The sequence below is a fragment of the Callospermophilus lateralis genome, chromosome 2, assembly GCF_048772815.1.
Source record: "Callospermophilus lateralis isolate mCalLat2 chromosome 2, mCalLat2.hap1, whole genome shotgun sequence".
Taxonomy (NCBI): Eukaryota; Metazoa; Chordata; class Mammalia; order Rodentia; family Sciuridae; genus Callospermophilus; species Callospermophilus lateralis.
The window spans coordinates 165,991,702-166,013,907 of NC_135306.1; the positions used below are offsets into that span (position 1 = coordinate 165,991,702).

Genomic DNA, 22,206 nt, shown 5'->3' on the forward strand with positions numbered 1-22,206 from the left:
TAGCAAAGCCCTGTCTCAAAATAAAAACAAAGTAAAAGTGCTGGGGATGTGGCTCAGTGGTGAAGCACCCTGGGTTCAATCTCTGTGACCAAAAACTAAAAATAAAAACATTTAAACAAATCTCAAATCTATTTAGCACTAGATGTACTTATATCTCTATGTATATTTAAGGTATCAATTATTATAATAATCTAAAGTGTTATTCAACCAGAGTTATAAAGCAATCAAGAATTTAAAACAAGCAGGTACTTAAGCTGTAATTTCTTTTTTTTTGTTTTAATATTTATTCTTAAGCTTTAGGTGGACACAAGATTTTTATTTTACATTTATGTGGTGCTGAGGATCGAACCTGGTACCTTGTGCATGCTAGGCGAGCACTCTACCACTGAGCCACAACCCCAGCTCCAAGCTGTAATTTCTTTTTTAATATTTTAATATTTATTTATTTATTTTAGTTTTTTGCGGACACAACATCTTTGTATGTGGTGCTGAGGATCGAACCCGGGCTGCACGCATGCCAGGCGAGTGCGCTTGAGCCACATCCCCAGCCTCAAGCTGTAATTTCTTTCTTTCTTTCTTTTTTTTTTTTAAAGAGAGAGAGAGAATTTTTTTTTTAATATTTATTTTTTTTAGTTTTCGGCGAACACAACATCTTTGTATGTGGTGCTGAGGATCGAACCTGGGCCGCACGCATGCCAGGCGAGTGCGCTACCTCTTGAGCCACATCCCCAACCCCAAGCTATAATTTCTTAAGATTTAATTCCCCTAAGTAATAAAACATAACAGATCTAAGAAATTATCTTAATAAGAACAGATAAATATTTCAAGAAAGACATTTTAAAGAGATTAAATTTGATTTTATATTAATACAGTAAATACTGACCTTAGAAAACCCTAAATAACTTAATTGTAGCCAAACTAATCATACACATAAATCTCCTATGATTTAGTTTCCACAAACCTTCTGTAGCTTGGATACTCTGCAATTTGTTTACAACCTTAGTTTTGCCATCTCTCTTTTTTTCCATCTTGGGCTTTAGGACAAAAAATTATTTTATTTCAAAAATATTCCCTTTAAAAAAAATGCTCTTTACCAAAATATATCCCTATACCTATAACTGTCTTATACCTTTCTCGTAGTTGACTTTTTTTTTTAGTTCATTTTGAAATAATACTTATGAAATTTCTGAACATTTTGCCAATTTCTTCTTTTTTTCAATAAGATGAAATAGTTGCTTTTAACAGATTTTTCCCAATCAAGACAGTTTAAATTTTTCGTCTTTTTGCACCATTACTTCTGTTAATTATAATTTTAACTGAATAGACTTGCTTTTAGTGAAGATACAGTAACAAATCTTAAACCATTTTTTCATATACTAACAACTTAGAAACACATTCATTCACAGACCCAAATATATATTCTTTTTTTTTTTTTTTTTTAAAGAGAGAGTCAGAGAGAGGGAGAGAGAGAGAGAATTTCTTAATATTTATTTTTTAGTATTTGGTGGACACAACATCTTTGTCTGTATGTGGTGCTGAGGATCGAACCCGGGCCGCACGCATGCCAGGCGAGCGTGCTACCACTTGAGCCACATCCCCAGCCCCCCAAATATATATTCTTAGAGATAAAAAGTCAAGATTAATTTATATTTAACAATTGATATTTTAGTATATTAACTTACAAATGAACCACTTTTCTTTTTTTAAATTTTTTTGAGACAGTCTTGCTAAGTTATTTAGGGCCTCCCTAAATTGCTGAGGCTGGCTTTAAATCCATGATCCTCCTGCCTCAGCCTTCTGAGCTACTGGGATCACAAGTGTGCTCCATCATGTCTGGCAAAGAGCCTTTTTTTATGAAGTTCTATAAATTATATATATATATATATATATTATATATATATATATATATATATATATATGGGGGTGGGCGGGTACCAGGGATTGAACCCAGGGGTGCTTAACTACTGAGTCACATCCTCAACCAATTTTTTAATATGTGAGACAGGGCCTTGCTAAATTACTGAGGCTGGCTTTGAACTTGCAATCCTTCTGTTTCTGTCTCAGTCTCTGGAGTCGCTGGGATTACATGCGTGCACCAACATCCCTAGCAAAATGATACAACTTTTAAAGCACATATACTCTATATTAAAAAATAAACCATAAGGAGGGCACAGTGTGCACACCTGTAATCCCAGCAGCTCAGGAGGCTGAGGCAGGAGATCACAAGTTCAAAGCCAGCCTCAGCAACAGTGAGGCGTTAAGCAACTCAGTGAGATCCTTTCTAAATAAAATACAAATAGAAATGAGGATATGGCTCAGTAGTTGAGTGCCCCCAAGTTCAATCTCTAATATCCTTTTCCCCCAAAATAAATAAATAAAACACAAAAGGGGGCAGGGGCTATGCCTCAGTGGTTGAGGAGTACTCCTGAGTTCAATCCCCAGTATCAATAATGTAGTAATAAACCACAAATTGGATGTGGTGGCACATGTCTGTAAATCCCAGCTACTCAGGAGGCAGGAAGATTACTTGAGTAATTTTGTAAGATCCTGTCTCAAAATAAAATTTTAAAAAGGGCTGGGAACTTAGCTCAAATGTAAGGTATCTGCCTAGCACATGTGACAATGGGTTCAATTCCCAGTATCACAAGAACGAAATAATAAGCTGGGTGTGATGGCATATCTTAGTTCCAGCTAGTTGGAAGGCTGCAGAGAGTCCAAGAGGTTTTGGTGTGTGTGGATTGAACCCAATAGCACTTTACCACTGAATCACCCCTAGCCCTTGTGAGAACAGGGTCTAGCTAACTTGTGTAGGCCACCTTTGAATTTGGGATCCTCCTGCCTTAGGCTCCCAGGTCCTTGGGATTACAGGTATGCACTACCACACCCAGCTCTGCTCATGAATTTTGAGATCACACTGGGCCACTGACAGGTATCCATCCCTTGAAGATTATTTTTCAAAATAGATGTGGCTGGGAATATAGCTCAGTTGGTAGGTAGAGTGCTTGCTGCTTGCCTTGCATACACAAGGCCCTGGGTTCAATCCTTAGCACCAAAAAAAAAAAAAAAAGAAAGAAAAAAAGGCACATGGAAATGCTTTAAAAATAGTTTTTCGTCTTTTACAGGGCCGGGGATTGAATCCAGGGCATTCTAGCACTTTCACTTTTTGAGACAGGATCTCACTAAATTACTGAATTTACCCTCAAACTTGTGATCCTACTGCCTGCCTCTCAGTGCTTGTGATCAAGTAACACAAAGTAATCTAGAGTTAGGTCACAATGCCTAGTCACTCACCTTCCTTCATATTATACAAGTACTGTTTAGGTCATAGCATCAACACTTTATTCCAGCATGTTGTTATAATTGTCCTATTTTATTATTCATTATAATTCATCTCCTACTGTGCCAAATAATAAAATTTCATCATAGGCATATATGTATAGGAATAAAACATAGCATATAAATAAAAGGTTCAGAATCATCCAGGGTTTCAGGCATCCTCAAAGTAGGTTAGGAATGTATCTTCTGAGGATAAGGAGGGATTCCCATTAGGCATAATCTAAAAATATAAATAAAAGTAGAGTAGAATAGTGGCTACCAGAGACAGGTGTGCTGGGAAAAGGGAGATATTGGTTAAAGGGAACAAAGTGCCAGGAGTAAATTCTGATTAGCTACTACACAGCAAGATGACTACAGTTAATATTGTATCTCAAAACTACTGAGAGTGGAATTGAAATATTCTCACCACAAAGAAATGACACGTTAATTAGTGCGATTCCGTCACTCAACAATGTATTCATGTATTGAAGTACATTACACACCACATATACAAGTATGTTTATATATACTTATTTGTAAACAAGTTTGTATATAAAATATAACATTAAAAAAAAAAAATCACTGGTGGCCCACATCTGTAATCCCAGCAGCTTGGGAGGCTGAGGAAGAGGATCATGAGCTAAAAGCCAGCCTCAGAAACCCAGCAAGGCCCTGCCTCTAAATAAAATATAAAAAGGGCTGGGGATGTGGGTCAGTTGTTAAGCCCCATGGGGTTCAATCCCTGGTGTATTAAAAAATAAATAAATAAATAAAATCACTAGGGAAAAAAGTATCATTAGGGACAATATAAATGAAACCAAACTTCTACAAAAAATATCATTAAACACAACAAGAATTTGGGAAAATATCATTGATAAGACATGAGAAAGGGTTGATAGGAATGGTCCAAAAAGGAAATTGAAAAAAAAAAAAATCCAACCACCAGGCAACTCATAAAAAATAAACAAAGAAATGTACATATGGACCGGGGGTGTAGCTCAGTGGCTGAGTGCTTACATGCCAGAGGCCCTGGGTTCGATCCCAGGTAACAAAACAAAAAATGTGAGGGTATTTAGCATTCTTATTCACTTTTTAAGTACTCAGTACATTTTCAAGAAGCAGTTTTGTAAAATATATATTCAAATATATAAAATGTATACACACCTCAAATCTCTTCTCTCCAAATTTATCTTGACACAACTACAAGGCAAATTACAGGACATAGCATCTTCACTAGACTACCAAGTATCCATAACCAGGAAACAATTTAGAAAAGAAAGAAACCAACCGACTATAGGATACAGTACAGTGTACTGCCCATGAGCAAGATTGTATACAGTGTTTCCAAGTAGATTATCTGGATGGATGGTCACTAGACTGGTTTAAAATATACTAACTACCATTACCACTACATAAGTATCCAATGTAACCCTCACAATATATTGAGATTTCAGTTCCCAAACCAAACACAACTTTGGCAGGGCTCTTTCTGAAAATCAAGTTTGACTGTTCCCCTGACTTTAATTAAAAGGAATGTATTTACTTCCTTTCCCCTGCATTGCTTTACATCTAGTGTATTACTCATTTTATTTAAAAAGCATTAGAAACCCTATAGCATGTAGTCATTTTTAATACTTCCAGCATTTGTTCTTATTGGCCAGAATTATAAATATGCAAATACTTGCTTTCAAACAAAGTGCTCCTCCCGGCTAGTTTTTGGTTTATGGTCTTAAGCTTATCAATACCTAAAATGTGTCCATTTAGGATGTGAAAAATGTTTTACTTGCTCATTATTCTTAAGAGATGAGTGCTGATTGTGCCACTGGAGCTCCATGAGAGATTTTTTTTATTATGTTTTTATATTATTTCTTAGCTTTTTAAAATTATGTTTTTATATTATATTAATGTTTTTATATTATTTCTTAGCTTATGACAGTTAACCTATTTAAAGACATGAACACAAACACTTGGAATTAAAAATGTACACATAATGCTACCAAAAAGGCAGTACACTGATGGATGCTTTCCAAACCTGTTTGTCTTCTTTGTGAACCCCTTAGGGAAAGTGAAATAGTTCTCATACCTAGGCACAAAATGATGGATATGTCAACACTACATGAGAACCCACAAGACTTGGAGATCTGTACCTGCAGCTAGCACTATCCAGGCTCTCAATGCTAAGTTATGACATTGGTTTCTTGAAAACATGGAGTTTCACCTACTGATCTGAACAATTTTTATTAGTGCTTAGAGTAATGCTGAAGTAAAAGGCTACTAAGTAATGTAGCAACAAATGCACCTGTAGTTCCTAAATACTTGGATGGGTCACTTTCTTCATGTTCAGCATCCTTAAATTTGTTGCAGTAACAGACCTAACTAAAAGAATTTCTTAAAGATTGAAATCTAAACTTGTTAAACTTTTTATTTAAATTTCTATTATTCAAGTGATAAATTTCAACTGCTGCTGTTAAAAACCAAAACTATTAAATATTATTATTTAAGTGGTAAACTTAGAAAAAAGGTGGTACATACAAATGCAATACTGATTCAGTCTATAACTACCTTTTGCTTTTTCTGAATTTTTAATAATATCCAGACATGCCATTTGTCATTCTGTCTCATAATCTCAAAAAACTCACTGGAGTTTCTGAGATGTACCTCTCCCCAGCCCCACCTAGTACTAAGGATCAAACCCAAAGGCACTCTACCATTGAGCTATATACCTAGCCCTTCTTATTTTTTCTTTTTCTTATTTGTACTTTTTAGTTATACATGACAGTAGTATATGCCACTGTCCCCAACTGATACTTGCCTCTTTTAACATCTATGTACATTATTAAGGATTAGGTAAACTAAATACTCTGACCCAAGTACTGTAGCACATGCCTGTAACCCAGCTACTGGGAAGGCTGACACATAATTATATGTTGGAGGTCAGGCTGGGTAACTTAGCAGGACCCCATTTCATAATAAAAAGGGCTAAGAATATAGCTCAGTAGTTAAAAAAAAAATTGATAATCAATAAAAATAAACAGTCCTTACTTCCTGGTCTCTTTTAGTTCTTCTGTACATATATAGCATCAACTATCAGGTTACAAGCTGCTCAATTAGTTTAAGGAGCCAGTGAAAGAATGAGATACATGGATGCCATCACTCTGTTCCTGTGGAATCATAATACTAAGCTAACAAACTTTCCTATAATAAAGTCAACAACAACAACAAGATCAACACATAATAATCACTGAAACATAATAGTTTCTGGATTTTCTTTTTCTTCAGAGAAAGAAATACAAAACATACTTTTAGTTAAACAATGCTTTTATTGTTTGAGTACATACATAAATTTATGCCACCAGGGCAGAGGCTGTGGATGACTCACTGAAAAGGAAAAAAGGGAAGAGAAAATGAGGATTAATATTGGTCCTCAGTATCTATTCAGACTCTCACTGTTAATGAGACTATTTCAAAACAGCCAAAATAAACCCAAATAAATGCACCAAACTGACTTCCAAAATAAGCTCATTGTGCTCAAGCATAATGAATAACAATGCTCACTCAGACATCCAAGGAAGGAATGGCCAACATGAGGAAAAACCTTTCTGGTGGAAACTGCGAATGTTGGATAGCAATCATCATAGTGAGCAATTCATGCAAAAATCAAAACTACATTAAAAACCTTGAAGAAGTGTGAAATGGAATTATTATTCCTATCTCAAAACAAGGGGAGACAAAGGACTTACTCATGGTCCAAAGCAAGAAGCCTGTAAACTGTGGCCCTCTATTTGTCTTTATAAATATCTACCAACTGTGCTATATTATATCCCCAGCTCTAAGAGCTAGAATCTTTATTATCAGGCTGATTCCAGTCAACGAAGGATAGATACTTACTATTTCCAATTTGGGGGAAGGACCCGCTTGGTCTTATAATACCGAGCCAATCGGTGAATTCGGCTCTCTATCAGAATCAGGCGGAATTTAGCATCCTTATCCTAAAAATAAAATTCAGTACAATTAAGAAAACTAGTGCAAATAATTAATTTCACAAAGGAACGTAGAGCTGCCATGCACTTTCTTTAATGAAAAGTTATCCCAATATCCTTGTACTAAAATCACAGCTGAGCCAGGTGTGGTGGTGCATGCATGTAATCCCAGCAATCCGGGAGGCTGAGGCAGGGGATTCTATATTCAAAGCAAACCCCAGCAACTTGGCAAGACCCTATCAAAATAATAAAAAGGACTGAGGACTTGGCTCAAAGGTTAAGCACCAATACCAAAGTAAACATAAAAAAAAAAAAAAAAAAAGCCCACCAATATTTTTGAGGGAGGGGAGGGGGAAAAAATATCTGGCAGATTTTTACTTAAAAGTAACTGTAATCCTGCCTAACTTTGTGTCCTAAGTCACCTTAAATAATTCAAATCAGATGCATACTCACTAAAGTAAGTTTGTATAAGCAAGTCTACTTAGTAACAGATTTTATTTACTCTCTTACCTTTCTATTCCTCTCAAGATGCTTTCGAACAGCAACTGCTTTCTTAATTAAATGATAGAGATCCTCAGGAAGATCAGGGGCAAGTCCTTTGGACTTCAGGATTCTCAAGATCTTATTGCCAGTCACAAAACGTACTTGTGCAACACCATGTGAGTCCCTCAGTATCACACCTAAAAAAGAGAATCACATGATGTAACTTCCAACAAATACCAAATGCTAAATGCACATTAGGATTAGGTTCAGAAGGCAAGTCACCTTCCTATCTCTAAGCTGGGGTCTACTTTGATAAATCACAGAAACCAATATGAGAAAGCATGCAAAGATCATGCAGACATCCAAAGAAGGTTTGCCTAACACCAAGGGAAACCTTCCTGGTGGAAACTGCAAAATGTTGAAAGACCATCATCATAGTTGAGTTTGCTGGAATACAGCTGAACACACATATAAATCCATTTGGTTTTACAAACATCATTTCTTTTATCTTGTTACTTATGATCACCTAATAGTATATTAAATGTTCTTTTAGTATGTCATACTTCCACTAGATTATAATCTCTATAAAGTAAGATATTTTGCCTTTTTAATTTCCTCAGAACCCAAAACATAGCAGGAAAATATCTGGCACTTGCAATGAAGTGTGTCAAACACACTGTGTAGCCAGTTACAATTTCTCCCTTTATAGTTATAAGATTTGAAGAGTTTTTTAGCTACACCATGCCTCAGCTTCTGCAAGTGTAAAATAGAAAAAATTATTAACATTTACTTCAAAATACTGCCATCAGATTTTAACTTGAAAACTCAACAAAAAGTAAAGTCCGAAAAGCGGGTAAATTATTTTAAGGGCACGTATGAGGCATATTTGCGCAGGAACCTTTTTCTACAAGTCAAAAAAGGCCACAGAGTATGCATTAGACACGAACACACTCACCGATCTGTGAGGGAGTCAGACCCTTCTTAGCCAGTTTGTAAATCTGCTCCTTCACGTCGTCAGATGTCAACTTCAACCACTATTTATGCAACAAAAAACGGCCTTAGGATGAGAAACGATGGATGGCGCCGAAGCACGGTGGCCCCCTCCACCCTCAAGACTTGTGCACACGTCTCCACACCCCGGAGTCGCCTCCCTCGAGGAACGAATTCCACTCTCCTCCCCACCTTCTCCCCAGTCCCCAGTGCTACTTACGGTGGGGACGCTGCGGCGATAGGGCAGAGCCGACTGGGACAGGCCCTTCCTGGGGAGAGAAGCAGACGGGGTGAGAAGGCGGCCCGTGCCACAGCACCCCAGAACATCATCCCCTCAAACTGCAGCCCACTCTCTCTCCTCTCCCCTATCCCTGAGACCCAATTCCGCAATCCGACTCCAAGCCACGCGCTCACCCGGGAGCATGCATGCGACCCATGATGGCGGCAGTCAAGGACCAAAAAGAGAGTGAGGGTGGAAACGCCGCAGGAAATCACCCCGCACGCAGGAAGTGACCTCATACGTCCCCGCTTCCTCGCAGGGAGAGAGCGTGTCTACGCTTCACAGCCACCGGCGACGGCGTGACTACATATCCCAGAATGCATTTCGGCGTGCGTAAGCGGCCGCGTCTGAGACAGCAAGACACAGCCCAGTGACCAGCGTAGTATGGGCTGTTTTGCAGCCAGAGCGGGAAATTGAGTAAATCAAAGTTCCGTGCTGCCAGCGCCCAACTCGTACACGTTCAAATACTGGGCAGGAGTGGGGAGAGCTTAGATAGAGCTGCAGGGCTCAGCCATAACAGAGGGTTCATTCCTTCACCAGCGCTCCTTTGCATCGTCCCTCTTCATTCCTTTAAAGGCTGCCCCATCTTTTCATTCAAGGGCTCAATACTGTGAATTGTTATTCACATAACAATACTGTGTTGTGAATGCTGGACTGGAATGGTTGGCAGCCGCCGCCCTGTCAAGTGCTTCCACTTCTTTAGATGCTGATCTAGTCTCGGGAGAGACCACTGACAGTAAAGGACCAAACCGAATATTCGAAGGACGAAGGTCCTCAGCAGCTCTTTTCCCTACGACCGCCTGCAGGGAGCTTGGCTGGCGGAGAAGCGGGTTAGGCAAAGCCTTGCTGAGCCGCTTATCCAAGTGAGTGACAGCTGGCGGGCAGGAATGAAAAGATTGCCAGATCCGGGAAGATGAATATGAAAATGAGGCCCTTGAACTTCTTGGGAAAAGCAGCTCTAAGGAAAGCAGATCTTCCACCACTTAAGAAGTTCTAAGACTGAACCAGTGCTTGTACACAATGCGTTTAAAAAGTGGGCCAATGAAGTAACTTTGTTCAAAACAACAAAACCCAAACCATGATCCTGGAAATGAGGAAGCTTAGTTAAAAACAAATTCCTGTCGACAAGTTTAAAGTGATTAGTGAGAGGTTTAAAAATACTCTACGTGATTCTGGGCCCAGTGATGCACTCTTGGAATCCCAGAGACTCAGGAGACTGATACAAGTTCAAGGCCAACTTCAGCAATTTAGCAACTTAGACTCTTTCCAAAAATAAAAGGGCTGGGGATGTAGCTCAGTGGTAAAGAGCCCCCTGGGTTAGATTCCGTACCAAAAAAAAAAAAAAAAATCTCTAGGTACTAAAAACGTCCACCCTCACTATTTCAACCTATCCCTATTTGCTGAATATATATATATATATATTCAGCAAAAATATATATATATATATATATTTTTTTTTTTTCCCCCTCCAAAACATTAGGGACTTCAAACTGGATAATTTCTTTGGGTAATTTTTTCCCTAGCAAAGATGTATTCTTATAATTCACCACATTTACATTTTTAGCCTAAATAGATAGGTATCTCAAACTTGGCTCTAATTCTCAGTCCCTACCTCTAGCTACCACTCTATACTCCTTCCTTTCAACACTTAGTCCATTTGCTAAAAATACATACACATTTTTCCTCTTCTTTCTGTAAGATAATCATCTCAGCACATCACAAAAAATATATCATGAATCCATTCTCTTCCCTTCATTTCCACTAGAACCCTATACCCTAGCAGCCTTCATTTCTGATCTGGCAACTAAATGCTGTTCTCACTGTGCTTTTACTCGTGTTCTTCCCTGCTTTAAACACAATCCATACTCAACCTAGCAGTAAGTGATCTTTTAATGTTGTAAATCAGATTTTTTTTTTTTTTTTTGTCTTTTTATGTCTTACCACTCTCCACCCAATTCCAAACACTCCAGCCACACTCCTTTCTAATCCTGCAAGGTAACATGTTTCTTTTAGAACTTTTTCTCCTGCTGTTGCTACTGCCTAAATACTATTCTCCAAGATCTCAAGTTTGGTTTTCAGATATTTGTAACAGTGGTTCACTTTATGCTTTGACTGTATCTCTTGCTGCTCTGTCACCACAATTTATTTCTTTTTTTTCTTTCTTTTTTTTTTTTTTTTAATTTTAGATATTTATTTAGTTTTTAGTTTTCGGCGGACACAACATCATTGTTTGTATGTGGTGCTGAGGATCGAACCCGGGCCGCCTGCATGCCAGGCAAGCGCGCTACCGCTTAAGCCACATCCCCAGCCCATCCGCAATTTATTTCTAAAATGAACATGTTTCTTTCCCTTCCTCTCTCCTCCTCCTTAATCTCAGGGGAAACAGGATTATTTTCTTCCCCATCCTAGGCAGAGTTATCTGTCCCTGAGTATACACCAACCATAGGAATGAAGTAATTCAGATTTTGGGGATGGTACCAGATCTCAGAAATGAGTATCTCCCAAATTAACAAGTGAATTACAACTTCCGACAGAGAATACATGGAATGTAGCTTTTGAGTCATGTCTTTAAAAGCCCCCTGTTCCTGCTGAGGGGCAGAATCACATCCTTTGGGACAGGAGTCCCCAAGTGTTTCTCCTTTACTAGAAAAGCAATAAGGCTTTTTCTTTTTTCTCAAAGTAGTGTCCTCTTATTGGACTGGCATAGGGGACATTAACACCAGAAATTGAACGAACGGAAGGGTACTTAACCACTGAGCAATGTCCGTTTTTATTTTTTATTTTGAGACAGGATCTCACTAGATTGCTTACAGCCTCACTAAATTGCTAAGGCAGGCTTTGAACCTGTGATCCTCCTGCCTCAGCCTCCCGAGTTGCTGGGATTACAGTTGTGGATCACTATGCCCATCCTTGAATTCATTTTTATATGTGGTATGAGGTAAAAATCCTCCTCATTCTTTTGCATGTGGTCATTCAGTTGTCCCAGCACCATTTGCTGAAAAACCTTTTCTTTCCCCGTTGAACGATGTTGGCAGTCTGTTTCTTGGATCATCATGCAAAAATAACAGCTGTTCTCTTTTTTTTTTTTTCCTTAAACTCTTTTAGTTGTAGATGGCACAATACCTTTATTTTATTTACTTATGTTTATGTGGTGCTGAGGATCGAACCCAGTGACTCACTCATGCCAGGCAAATGCTCTACCACTGAGCTATAGCCCCAGTCCCCAAAACAGCTGTTATTAAAACAAAGAATACAACCACCAAAATTTAATACTTAATAGAAGTAGTGAAATGGAAAAGAAGTTAGATTAAATATATTGAGAATGTAGCACCGACCAAAAAATGTGGGCTGGGATTGTGGCTCAGCAGTGGAGCGCTCCCCTAGCATGGGCGGGACCCCGGTTCAATCCTCAGCACCACATAAAAATAAAGGCATTGTGTTGTGTCCATCTACACCTAAATAATGAATATTAAAAAAAAAAAAAAAAGTGGGGAGGAAAAGGAGGAAGGGAGAGAGGAAGGAGGAGGGAAAAAAAGAGAGGTTGGGGGAATTTGGCAAGAAGTTACAACCACATGGAAGAGCAGTTCAGGAGGCTGAGACATGTATGAGTTTATCAGGCCAGCTTCAACATTTTAGGCTCTAAGCAATTTAGTGAGACCCTGTCTCAAAATAAAAAAATAAAAAAGAGCTGGGGATGTAACTTAGTGGTGTAAGTGCCCTTGGGTTCAATCCTTGGTACAAAAAAAAAAAAAAAAAAAAAAAAAAAAGACATGGAAAACAAAAGGAGAATTTAAAAAAAAAATTTAAAAATTTCAATGATAGATGATACTACCAAATACACAGAATTGAGGAAAATTACTGATCCACAGATTTAAGTATCCCAAATAAAATAAAAATGTTTCTACTTCTAGACACATGTTTAGTTAATGTAGATCAAACAGGGTTAGTGCTAATAATTGTTGAAGCTGTGTGATGAATTGATTCATGGAGTTTATTATACTCTTGTCTACTTTTGTATATATTTAAAGTGTATATAATAAACTTACCCCAAGGTCAATGAACCATGGCCTCATGCTGAGATTCCAGGATGAAGGTATAGGAGAATTCACATTTTTCAATTCTGTAGATATATCTAGAATGTGACTGTTTACTTGGCTACTTAATATTTTAAATAAATTACCAAAGGCCAGTGACTCTAGGTATACATTTCTGGTAACCTGCTAAACCTGCTATTGGGTTCCCTATTAGTTAGTCTCTCCAAGAATCCTGTTTCTATTCTTCACAATTGAATATATCCTATTCTTTTCATTCTTGCTTTCCATTGTCTTGTGAATTTCATTCTTCATATTTGTGTGACCAGAACCTGGAAAGAAGTTGGCAGTGAGCTGCTACAGTCTATTGCAACACTGGAGGGAAGAGCCCACATTAAGAACTGCAACTTGCCACTCAATGGTAGTGGAGGAGAATTGGGCTTTGCTAGCTGTGACCCTAAGGGCTGACCCTGGTAGGCATTCCCTGCTGTGATTAGCTGCTAACACTAAAACACCCTTATTTGCAGAGGCCTGACACACAGATTTCACCTGCCAACAGAAGAGGAGAATTGAGTTTTGTCTCAAACTCTGGTTTCATTATTTGATACCTAATGTGGAGCACTCTTCAGAAGGATGGTTAATACTCTCTGGCACAAGTTCTCCTTTGAGGTGCATTTTGATAAAGGAAATAAGAATGGGATATCATAAAGGTAAAGGGAACACCAGTAATGTAGAAGGAGGAGATTGAGAGCCAGAGTTGAGGGATGAATAAGGGAAGACAATGCAGAATAAATTCCTTAAAAATTATGCTATGTGCATATATAAATATACCACAGGGGATTTCACTTTTATGCATAAATAAAAAGAATCAATCAAATATAAATAAATAGATGAGCATAAGGAAGTCTAGTAAAGACAACAGGAGAGTGGAGGGAGGATGGGAGGGAAAAGGGGGGTTAGAAGAGGGATCATGAACTGAAACTTAATTCCATGTGTGAGTTTATCAGCATGAACCAACTACTATATATAACAATAAAGCTCTAATTAAAAAAAATAAATTACATTTTGAACCACTGGGATTCCTTTGACCCTCATACCCTGAAGAAGCAGCACCTGATATATTTTTACGTACCCAAGGTTGGCCTGAAACCAGTTGGAGGATGGGGAAAAATGGCTCCCTGAGCAGTAAAGGTAAATGGGATTGATTCATAGATTAGTCATTTTCAATTTAAGCCTTTCAGTTCAGAAAAAGACCCTGACAATCAACAGGCCCAGAGAGGAAAACACCAACCAATGTTCCTGTGAACCATTAAAGGATGAAATTTCTGTGCAAAAGTACCTGAGGGCCACCTGCATTTGCAGGTAAGTAATGATAAAGAAATTCTAAACCAGGTGTTTAGAATTTCTGAAATCTCAGAAACTTGGGAGGCTGAGGCAGGAGGATTACAAGTTCAAAGCCAGTCTTAGCAATTTAGCAAGACCCTTTCTCAAAATAAAAAGGGCTTGAGATGTGACTCAGTGGTCAAGTGCCCCTGGGCTCAATCCCTGGTACCAAAACAAAAACAACAACAGAGGACATTCTGATTAGCCCATATCTTTGCAATTCTTCTCATAATGTTGCATTGGTATATGTCAAAATATATACTTCCTAAAGGGTGGGATGGCTTTTCCCACACCGCTATAATATTACTTTATATGATATGAACATGGACTCTTCCCTTCTTAGCTCCTGTGTTATGATACTTAATGTTTGGCCTACGTTTACTGATTCTTCTTGTAAAATTTATTTCTTCTCACCTAGAGTCTATCCAACTACACATTATATAAATGGAATCCTAGAAGAAAAATCCAATCTAGGGCAGTGATGGGAGTACAATAGCCATATTTCTGTAGAAGGACACTGTGTCCCTTTTCAGCCTAAGGTGGTATCATCCTTTTTCCCTAATAGTAGTTAGGGTCACTTCTTTAGAGCGAGGTATGAAGCCATCCAGGAGGAGCTGCAGAGAGGAGGCTTGAGTGGGCTGGAGCACAGGCCATGGCTAGGCAGAGCCCACCATGCCAGTGTGGATCTCAGGTACGGCAAGCCAGGGCTGAGGCAAACCAGGAATCACCAACCTGTTACACTGTGGCAGCTTGGACCTTTTCTGGTCCATATGCCCACTCCACACAGCACCACAGCGGGAACCTCCAAGCATCCATGATCCTACCACCTCAACTTCCCACTTCCTGACCAAGGTCTAGAAAACAAAAGTGGGGCAGACACCTGAATGGAAGTTCAGATTCAGAAGTCACAGAGTAGCATTACTGCTTTTCCAAACTCTGATTGGCATTTAAGACCAATAGTGTTGACCTAAATCCCAGACTAGCACACTCAGACCACTATTGAGTCCCCTCTTGGCTCTGCAAGAGTTGTTTCTATTCTTCACACTTGAATAAATCTTACTCCTTTTATTCTTCGATGGGGACAATGCTGAGAAGCATTTCACATCTAAGAAATGGTAATGAGGGCTATAGCAAAGTGTAGCAATCTGAGCTTCAAAGAATCACACACAAAAGTCAGACTTTATTTTCCAGGAAAATGATAGGCCCATTCTAAAATTCCAAGATTACTGAACTAGATGAGAAGCAAAAAATACCAACAGTGAGCTCAAAAGTTTGAAATCAAAATATGATATCAATAAGAAACAGCAGCAGTTTCCTTATTCCAGAAATATTTTAATATAATCATAGTACAGTTATGAAGTCACATTCAATATATTCAATTGAATATATTCAAAGTATTAATAAAAATATTATACATCTTTCTTCACTATCCTAATATAATTAAAGTATTTGGTTCTTATATAGATGAGATTAGTTAAATTTATTCATATTTGCACTGCTAGTGAAACAGCATATAAGTAAATCTATGTATTATAATAGTGGGGCTTCAATCCTTTTTGACCCTAAGTTTATCAAAAGTGTTTCTTTTTTAAATGACACAAACTTGAATTCTAGAAAGAACAGTTAAACAATTTAAGGCAAGATTTTGAAACTTTTATACAACCTGAATTTGAAAAAAGGAATACTTTATCAAAGATCATACATGCCTTAACATTTAAGTATTTAGAGATTCATATAAGGCAGTAATGAAAACTTCAGTGCCAGTTCTACACTGGGTTCCTCAGCAGAGAAAATAATAGGTTCTTGGGATGAACTATAATCTTCAGATCCCAAAATGCAAGAAGAAAGATTTCTTCTGGTACAAGACTTACATGCAGCAGAATTATTTTTACTCAATAAATTATAAAATATTGTCATTATGCAAATTAGTGTCTTTGCTAGTTTGTTTAGACTTTAAAAATTTCAACTAATTTAGAATTGATGGTAGTAGTAGTGCAAAGAGACTCCCCTCCTTTTTCTTTTCTTGTTTTTTGTTTGTTTTTTGGTATGGGCTGAAGCTTAGCATTTCACAAAGAAATAACTTATATTAAAATATAGGTGTTTTCATGACCAAAGAAGGCACAAAATGAGTTAAATTAAGAGAAAATATGACCATCATTCTGAACGCTTTAACTGTACAATATTAATCATAATATACACTTTTAGATATGAATTCAGATTTCTTGTAATTGAAAAGTGACATCACATTTTCTAGTTCTATTTGTGCTTAAAAGACACTGCTGTGACAGAGTGCAAAAAAAGCAGTCAATATTAAGTCCAATAAAAAATACCTTTTGACAAGATATTAGCATTTTTTTTAACAGTACTAATTGACAACTCATGGAATGGAATTAGGTCTCAAAAGCTTAAGTGAAAATTTCTAGTGCTACACTACATTTACAAAACTTTTTACACACTTCAAGGAAATGTTAACTGTACGTGGAAAAAGCAAACAGTGGTGCTTTTATCTGCATTTTAATTAACTTAGTAAATATACAACACATTTTAACATTTTTAAATTGACATAGAAAATCATACTCGTGAGTTTTCCAACAAATTATTTTTTGTGGGGAGGGTGGGATGCTGGGGATAAAACCCAGGGCCTTGTGCGTGCTAGGCAAGCACTTTTCCACTAAGCTACAAACAGATCATTAGTGTTAGGCACCAAAAATTTCAAGTTTGTTATTTTAAAATGTTTATTTCTGCTCTGTAGGTATCATTCATATTAAACATTTGCATACTTTATAAAAATTCTGTTCTGGACAACTGAATTAGAGATTGTCTTTTCTCTCTTTGATACTCTTTACTGCATATTTTGTCAGTTTTCTCAGAAGGACCAGATTGCTACATCTCTGTTACCATTTTAAAAAGTATCTGTATTTCCATTCTAACCATTAAAGTTATTACATATACGTATTTATCTAAACAAAATTATGTCTGAAGGTGAATAGTAAAAAAATGAGTGTTATACTTAATGGTTATAGTGTAATAATTTCATTTCTGTCCCTTATGATTCTGAATCTCATTGTATGATGGAAAATAATTCTTATATGTGAACATACAATGTTTACAAATGTCAATTTATAAGATGAACTGTCATAAAGATGTTTGGACCCTACAATCTTTGTCTGGTTTCTTTTTGTAAAGAGTCTATCCTTCTCACGGAGTTCTAACGCAAACAGGAATGGGCACAGGAGTGGACGATTTTCACTTGTTTAATGACAAAGTAAATATATATGGAAGTGAAATTATCCAGGTTCAATTTACACCTCAAGGAGGTAAGTGTAGGATTATAATGGAATGATAGAATTTATTATACAAGTATATCAACGAATCTTATTCAGTACTGGGCAATGAAAACTTAAATGGATTGACAGTTAAAATAAGTAACACAACAGAAGCAAAGAAAATTATGTTTTTTTTGGGGAAAAACATCAGTAAATGTACATAATGTTTTGTCCTTAATAAACTAAAAGTGTTGGAAAATTACTTGTTATTTATCAAGTCAGGAAAAAAATCAGAAATTAAGTGCCAGTGATGCATATAAAGTTAAGTAAGGCACCATTATTTACAACTTCAGCAATTGGCACTTATTCTGAAAAAGGCTTTAACAAATGAATAAAAAACTTCTATTTTCTATAAACTACTTAGTAGTTCTTAACATAGTTATCTATTATTTGTGCTTTGCTTTTCAGCCCTACAAATAGCAGCTGCATTTTACAGTAACATTCTGCATCTTTTCATTACTTTGGTGTTTGTGAACTTCAACAGTGGTAAAAGCTGTAAAAGGTGCATAACAGAAAAACAAATGTACTATGTCTGTATAGGAAACAATGCAAAATAGATGGCTGAACTGATATAGTACTACTTCAAAAGTCTTTTTCAGGACTTATCAAGGTTAGGATTTGTAACATTTTAAATGACTTTAAAACAGTAATGGCTTCCTGAAATTTTTTATAAAATTTAGTTACCAGACTATTGGTCCAACTGATGTGTTAAAATACAGTAAGTATATTTAACTTTATAATTTTTGCACAAGTATAAAAATACTATACAAAGTTCACAAATCTTCGTGCATTCATGTATACACACATTTATAACTCTTCTTGCTTCCAAATCTGAGAAATTCACTAGATTACAAGTAAGTTGCTGCAGTCAGCTGATACCATTTAACTGTTTCTTTGCTCAAGTTGAAATCTTTCAAAGGCAGAGTTATTCCACCCAAGAAAAAATTCTCCCGTAGAGATTCTGCACTGAGTACACTCAATTGAAGTTCTCTTTGTCTTAGGGTTTCTTTGCTATATCCATTGTACACAAGCTACAGCAAAGGATAAAAAGAAAAAGTAAAATTACATATTAACATTTTTGATTTCTTGGAATACTTTCAGCAAAATGTGAATAATGAATGACATCATGATGATATGGTTTGCCTCAATATTTCAGAAGCACATTTTCTATTTCAGGAGTCTTGGGTTGCATTATTATTCCTGTGAATGTTTGATAAAAGAGATGTTTAAAGCAGGACCAATCCCACTGGTTGTCTAAAAAATAAAAACTCGAAATATGTTTTTTTCTGAGATGGAGGTGATGGGGAAGGGAAGAGATATTACATGGCAGTTACCTTAAGATGATCTAATACATGAGAAAAGAGGAAAAAAGGAGAAACTTGGGAGGGATAACATAATTAACAATTATTTTTCAAAAACAGAGGGAAATTTTTTTGCTGTGGGTAGTAATGCAGTTGAACATAGGGCCTTGGGCATGCTAGGCAAGTGCTCTACCCAGCCCTTTATCTTTTGACTTATTAAACACTAATTAGGAAAAGTACTACTTATTAAACTGCTGAGGCTTATCTTGAACTGCCTCAGCCTCTTGAGTAGCTGGGATTACAGGCATGTACCATTGTGACTGGCTAGAATTTTCTTTTTGTTATCTTTTTTCTGTAGAATCTATGTACCATGAAGTTATAATTTTTCATAATTCAATATGAATTTCTCATAATTAAGTATGAACTTTTAGTAAAACTGTAGTTTACAGCAAACCTAGAGTGCTGCGAAGCTAATTCTATACCAAATTCTCATCACAACATTTCAAATTTTAATTTTTCCATAAAGCCTCACCATACATTCAAGAAACATCTCTTTAATCATAATTCTCATTAATTGGCTAAAACAACTTAAAAAAAACTGTCCACATTTCATTTTCTTTTTTTTTTTTTAAAGAGAGAGAGAGAGAGAGAGAGAGAGAGAGAGAGAGAGAGAGAGAATGAATTTTTTAATATTTATGTTTCTTAGTTTTCGGCAGACACAACATCTTTGTATGTGGTGCTGAGGATCGAACCCATGCCAGGCAAGCGCGCTACCGCTTGAGCCACATCCCCAGCCCCCACATTTCATTTTCTTGACAGTACAACACTAACTAGGAAAAGTACTACTTTTCTGAGAATAATACCAATAGGTCTTTGGCAAGGACTGAATATGTTTTTAAAGAGAAAGCATCTTCTTAGTTTTTTTTTTTTTTTTTTTTTTTTTTTTTTTTTTTTTAAGAGAGAGAGAGAGAGAGGGGTATAGAGAGAATTTTTTTTTAATATTTATTTTTTAGTTATCAGCAGGCACAACATCTTTGTTTGTATGTGGTGCTGAGGATCAAACCCAGGCCGCACGCATGCCAGGCGAGCGCGCTACCGCTTGAGCCACATCCCCAGCCCCTTAGGTTTTAATTTATAACCATGATGAAATTCAGATTTCCTTCCTATAGCTATCCAGACACTTCTGTATAGAAGTAACATTAATGTATAAAAATAATGTGATTTATACAAAAGAAGTGGTTAAATAAAAGGGCAAGGTAGAGGGACTTCAGCAGATCTAAGAGGTCAGTGAACTTATTAGTTGACCACAAGTATCTCATCTAAGTCACAGTTGTTGAGAGCCACAGCCAAAGGGGCCCCAGCAAACTTTCAGACTGCCAGCTGATGATTGGCTCACAGCGGCCCCAGCAACATCTAGCTGATTGGCTCCTCTGCGGTGAAGCTCATTGGGCTGTTTCCCTGCCCTTTCAGGCCACGGAGCCGCTCATTGGGGGACTTTTTGGCTCCGCCCATGCGACCCAGCCAATCGGCCTCAAGAGGAAGAGGATTGTGGGAGGTGTGGAGGCTGGTGGTGGGGGAGTGTGGCTCCTGGGAAGCCGGTGGTAGTAGTTGGGCTCTGAGGTTTTTTTCCTGAGGAGCTGTTTTGTTTGGCTTGTGTGGTACTAAAAATAAAGTTAGTTTGATCAGGTGTAACTATTGCTGCTGTACCATTATTTGATCCATCAGTGAATATATTTGGAGCATTCCCGATAGGTGTTTTTCTTGTCATTTTTGGAAAAATTACAGGATGCAATGACCAAAAAGACAATAAAGGATTAGATGGTAAGTGGTTATCAAATGAAACATTAGATTTGCACATGATTATTGCCCAAGTATTTAACTCATTAGCTAACTCATCAATTTGATTCATAGTATATGGAGTAATAATTTTATTGGGAGAAATTCCAAACACTCCCTTTGCTGCTTTTATTCCTTTGAGTATTAATTGTCCTACAGCCTCAGGATACCTAGTAAGAATAGTGTTAGGAGAATAAGATAAATGTATCCATAATAATGGACCTTCTTGCCAAAATACTCCTGTAGGAATATTTTTTGTTGGTAGTACAATAAATAATAAAGGCAAACTTATATCAATTCTATCCAAATGCATATTTTCCATATATGTTTCAATGATTTTTAATGCCTTTCTTGCTTCAGGCGTTAACATTTGGGGTGAATTTGGATCTGATGGACCTTTTAGGATATCAAATAAAGGTATGTCCCTTCCACAAGTCCACATGGCAATTAGTAGAACTGGTGCAACGCCTGCCTTGATTAGAGTTTAGAGTAAACAAGGTCCAAGTCAAAGACAGTTACTCTGCTTTATGGCAATAAAGATCTTTGAGGGCCTTGAGTTCCTCAATGAGGGTCTTGTTTTGGTTTTCAAGCACAGCCACACGATTTAAGACATTTGACATATTCTTTCTTCTTCCTGCGACACTCCCGGGCAGCTTCCCTGTTTTTCATTAGCCTCAGCTCTCGTTTACGTGTTGCTTCTTCTGCTAGTTGCTGGGGACTGTGCAAACTTCCTGGTGAGGCAGCCATCACTACACCCTGTGGCAAAGCTGTAGGAGGAGCTCGGATCTGATAAGTGGGCATGTCACCTGTGGCAGAATAAACCCTGTAATGTATGTCAAAGTGTCTAGCACAGTGCCTGGCACATGGTAGGCATTCAGCAAATGTTATTTCCCTTCTTCTTCTTCCCTTCCTTAAATTCTTGAACAACAACCTGGCTGCCTGGGACAAAGAACTGCTGTGTGCCATCAGCTGATTGTGCTGCATACTGTACAATTGTAGCACCTGGTGGAGAAGCTCCTGAATTTGTCATTGTTAATGCCTGTAGTCCCTGAATACCATCAGATCCTGGATTAGAAATCTGGATTGTTCCACCTTGGGCTATAGCAATGTATTGCCCCGTGCTAGTCTGATAGCCAGCTGATGACAGTTATGCTCCATACTGTTAGCTGATGATTTTCTTACTGCTTTCTTTTCCTTCTTGTGGTACCAGTGATTGAACTTAGGGGCACTTAACCACTGAGCCATATCCCCAACCCTTTTTATGTTTTATTTTAGGACGGG

The 22,206-nt window shown here is 37.4% G+C and overlaps 2 protein-coding genes, 1 non-coding gene and 1 pseudogene across 7 annotated transcripts in view; all 4 read right to left on the reverse strand.

Moving 5' to 3' along the window:
- Positions 1–6,615: 6,615 nt before the first annotated feature.
- Rps13 (ribosomal protein S13) lies at positions 6,616–9,242 on the reverse strand. Its single transcript, XM_076844232.2, has 6 exons — positions 9,183–9,242; positions 8,989–9,037; positions 8,734–8,812; positions 7,806–7,975; positions 7,204–7,304; positions 6,616–6,693 (listed from the first exon to the last, which is right to left on the reverse strand). The coding sequence occupies exons 1-6, from the start codon at positions 9,203–9,205 to the stop codon at positions 6,660–6,662; spliced, it is 456 nt and encodes a 151-aa protein (XP_076700347.1). The 5' UTR covers positions 9,206–9,242; the 3' UTR covers positions 6,616–6,659.
- LOC143393321 (small nucleolar RNA SNORD14) lies at positions 6,867–6,956 on the reverse strand. Its single transcript, XR_013090608.1, has one exon. It is a non-coding gene; the product is annotated as a small nucleolar RNA SNORD14 (small nucleolar RNA).
- Positions 9,243–15,658: 6,416 nt separating the features above from the next.
- The window catches only part of Pik3c2a (phosphatidylinositol-4-phosphate 3-kinase catalytic subunit type 2 alpha), a 113,940-nt gene continuing 107,392 nt past the window's right edge, over positions 15,659–22,206 (reverse strand). For all 5 annotated transcript variants that reach the window (XM_076846955.2, XM_076846953.2, XM_076846954.2 and 2 more), the window contains one exon: positions 15,659–18,819. In XM_076846955.2, the coding sequence (XP_076703070.1) occupies positions 18,637–18,819 (183 nt within the window). In that variant the 3' untranslated portion in view covers positions 15,659–18,636. The remainder of the gene's footprint in view (positions 18,820–22,206) is intronic.
- Positions 21,357–21,955, reverse strand: LOC143391525 (cAMP-responsive element modulator-like; annotated as a pseudogene).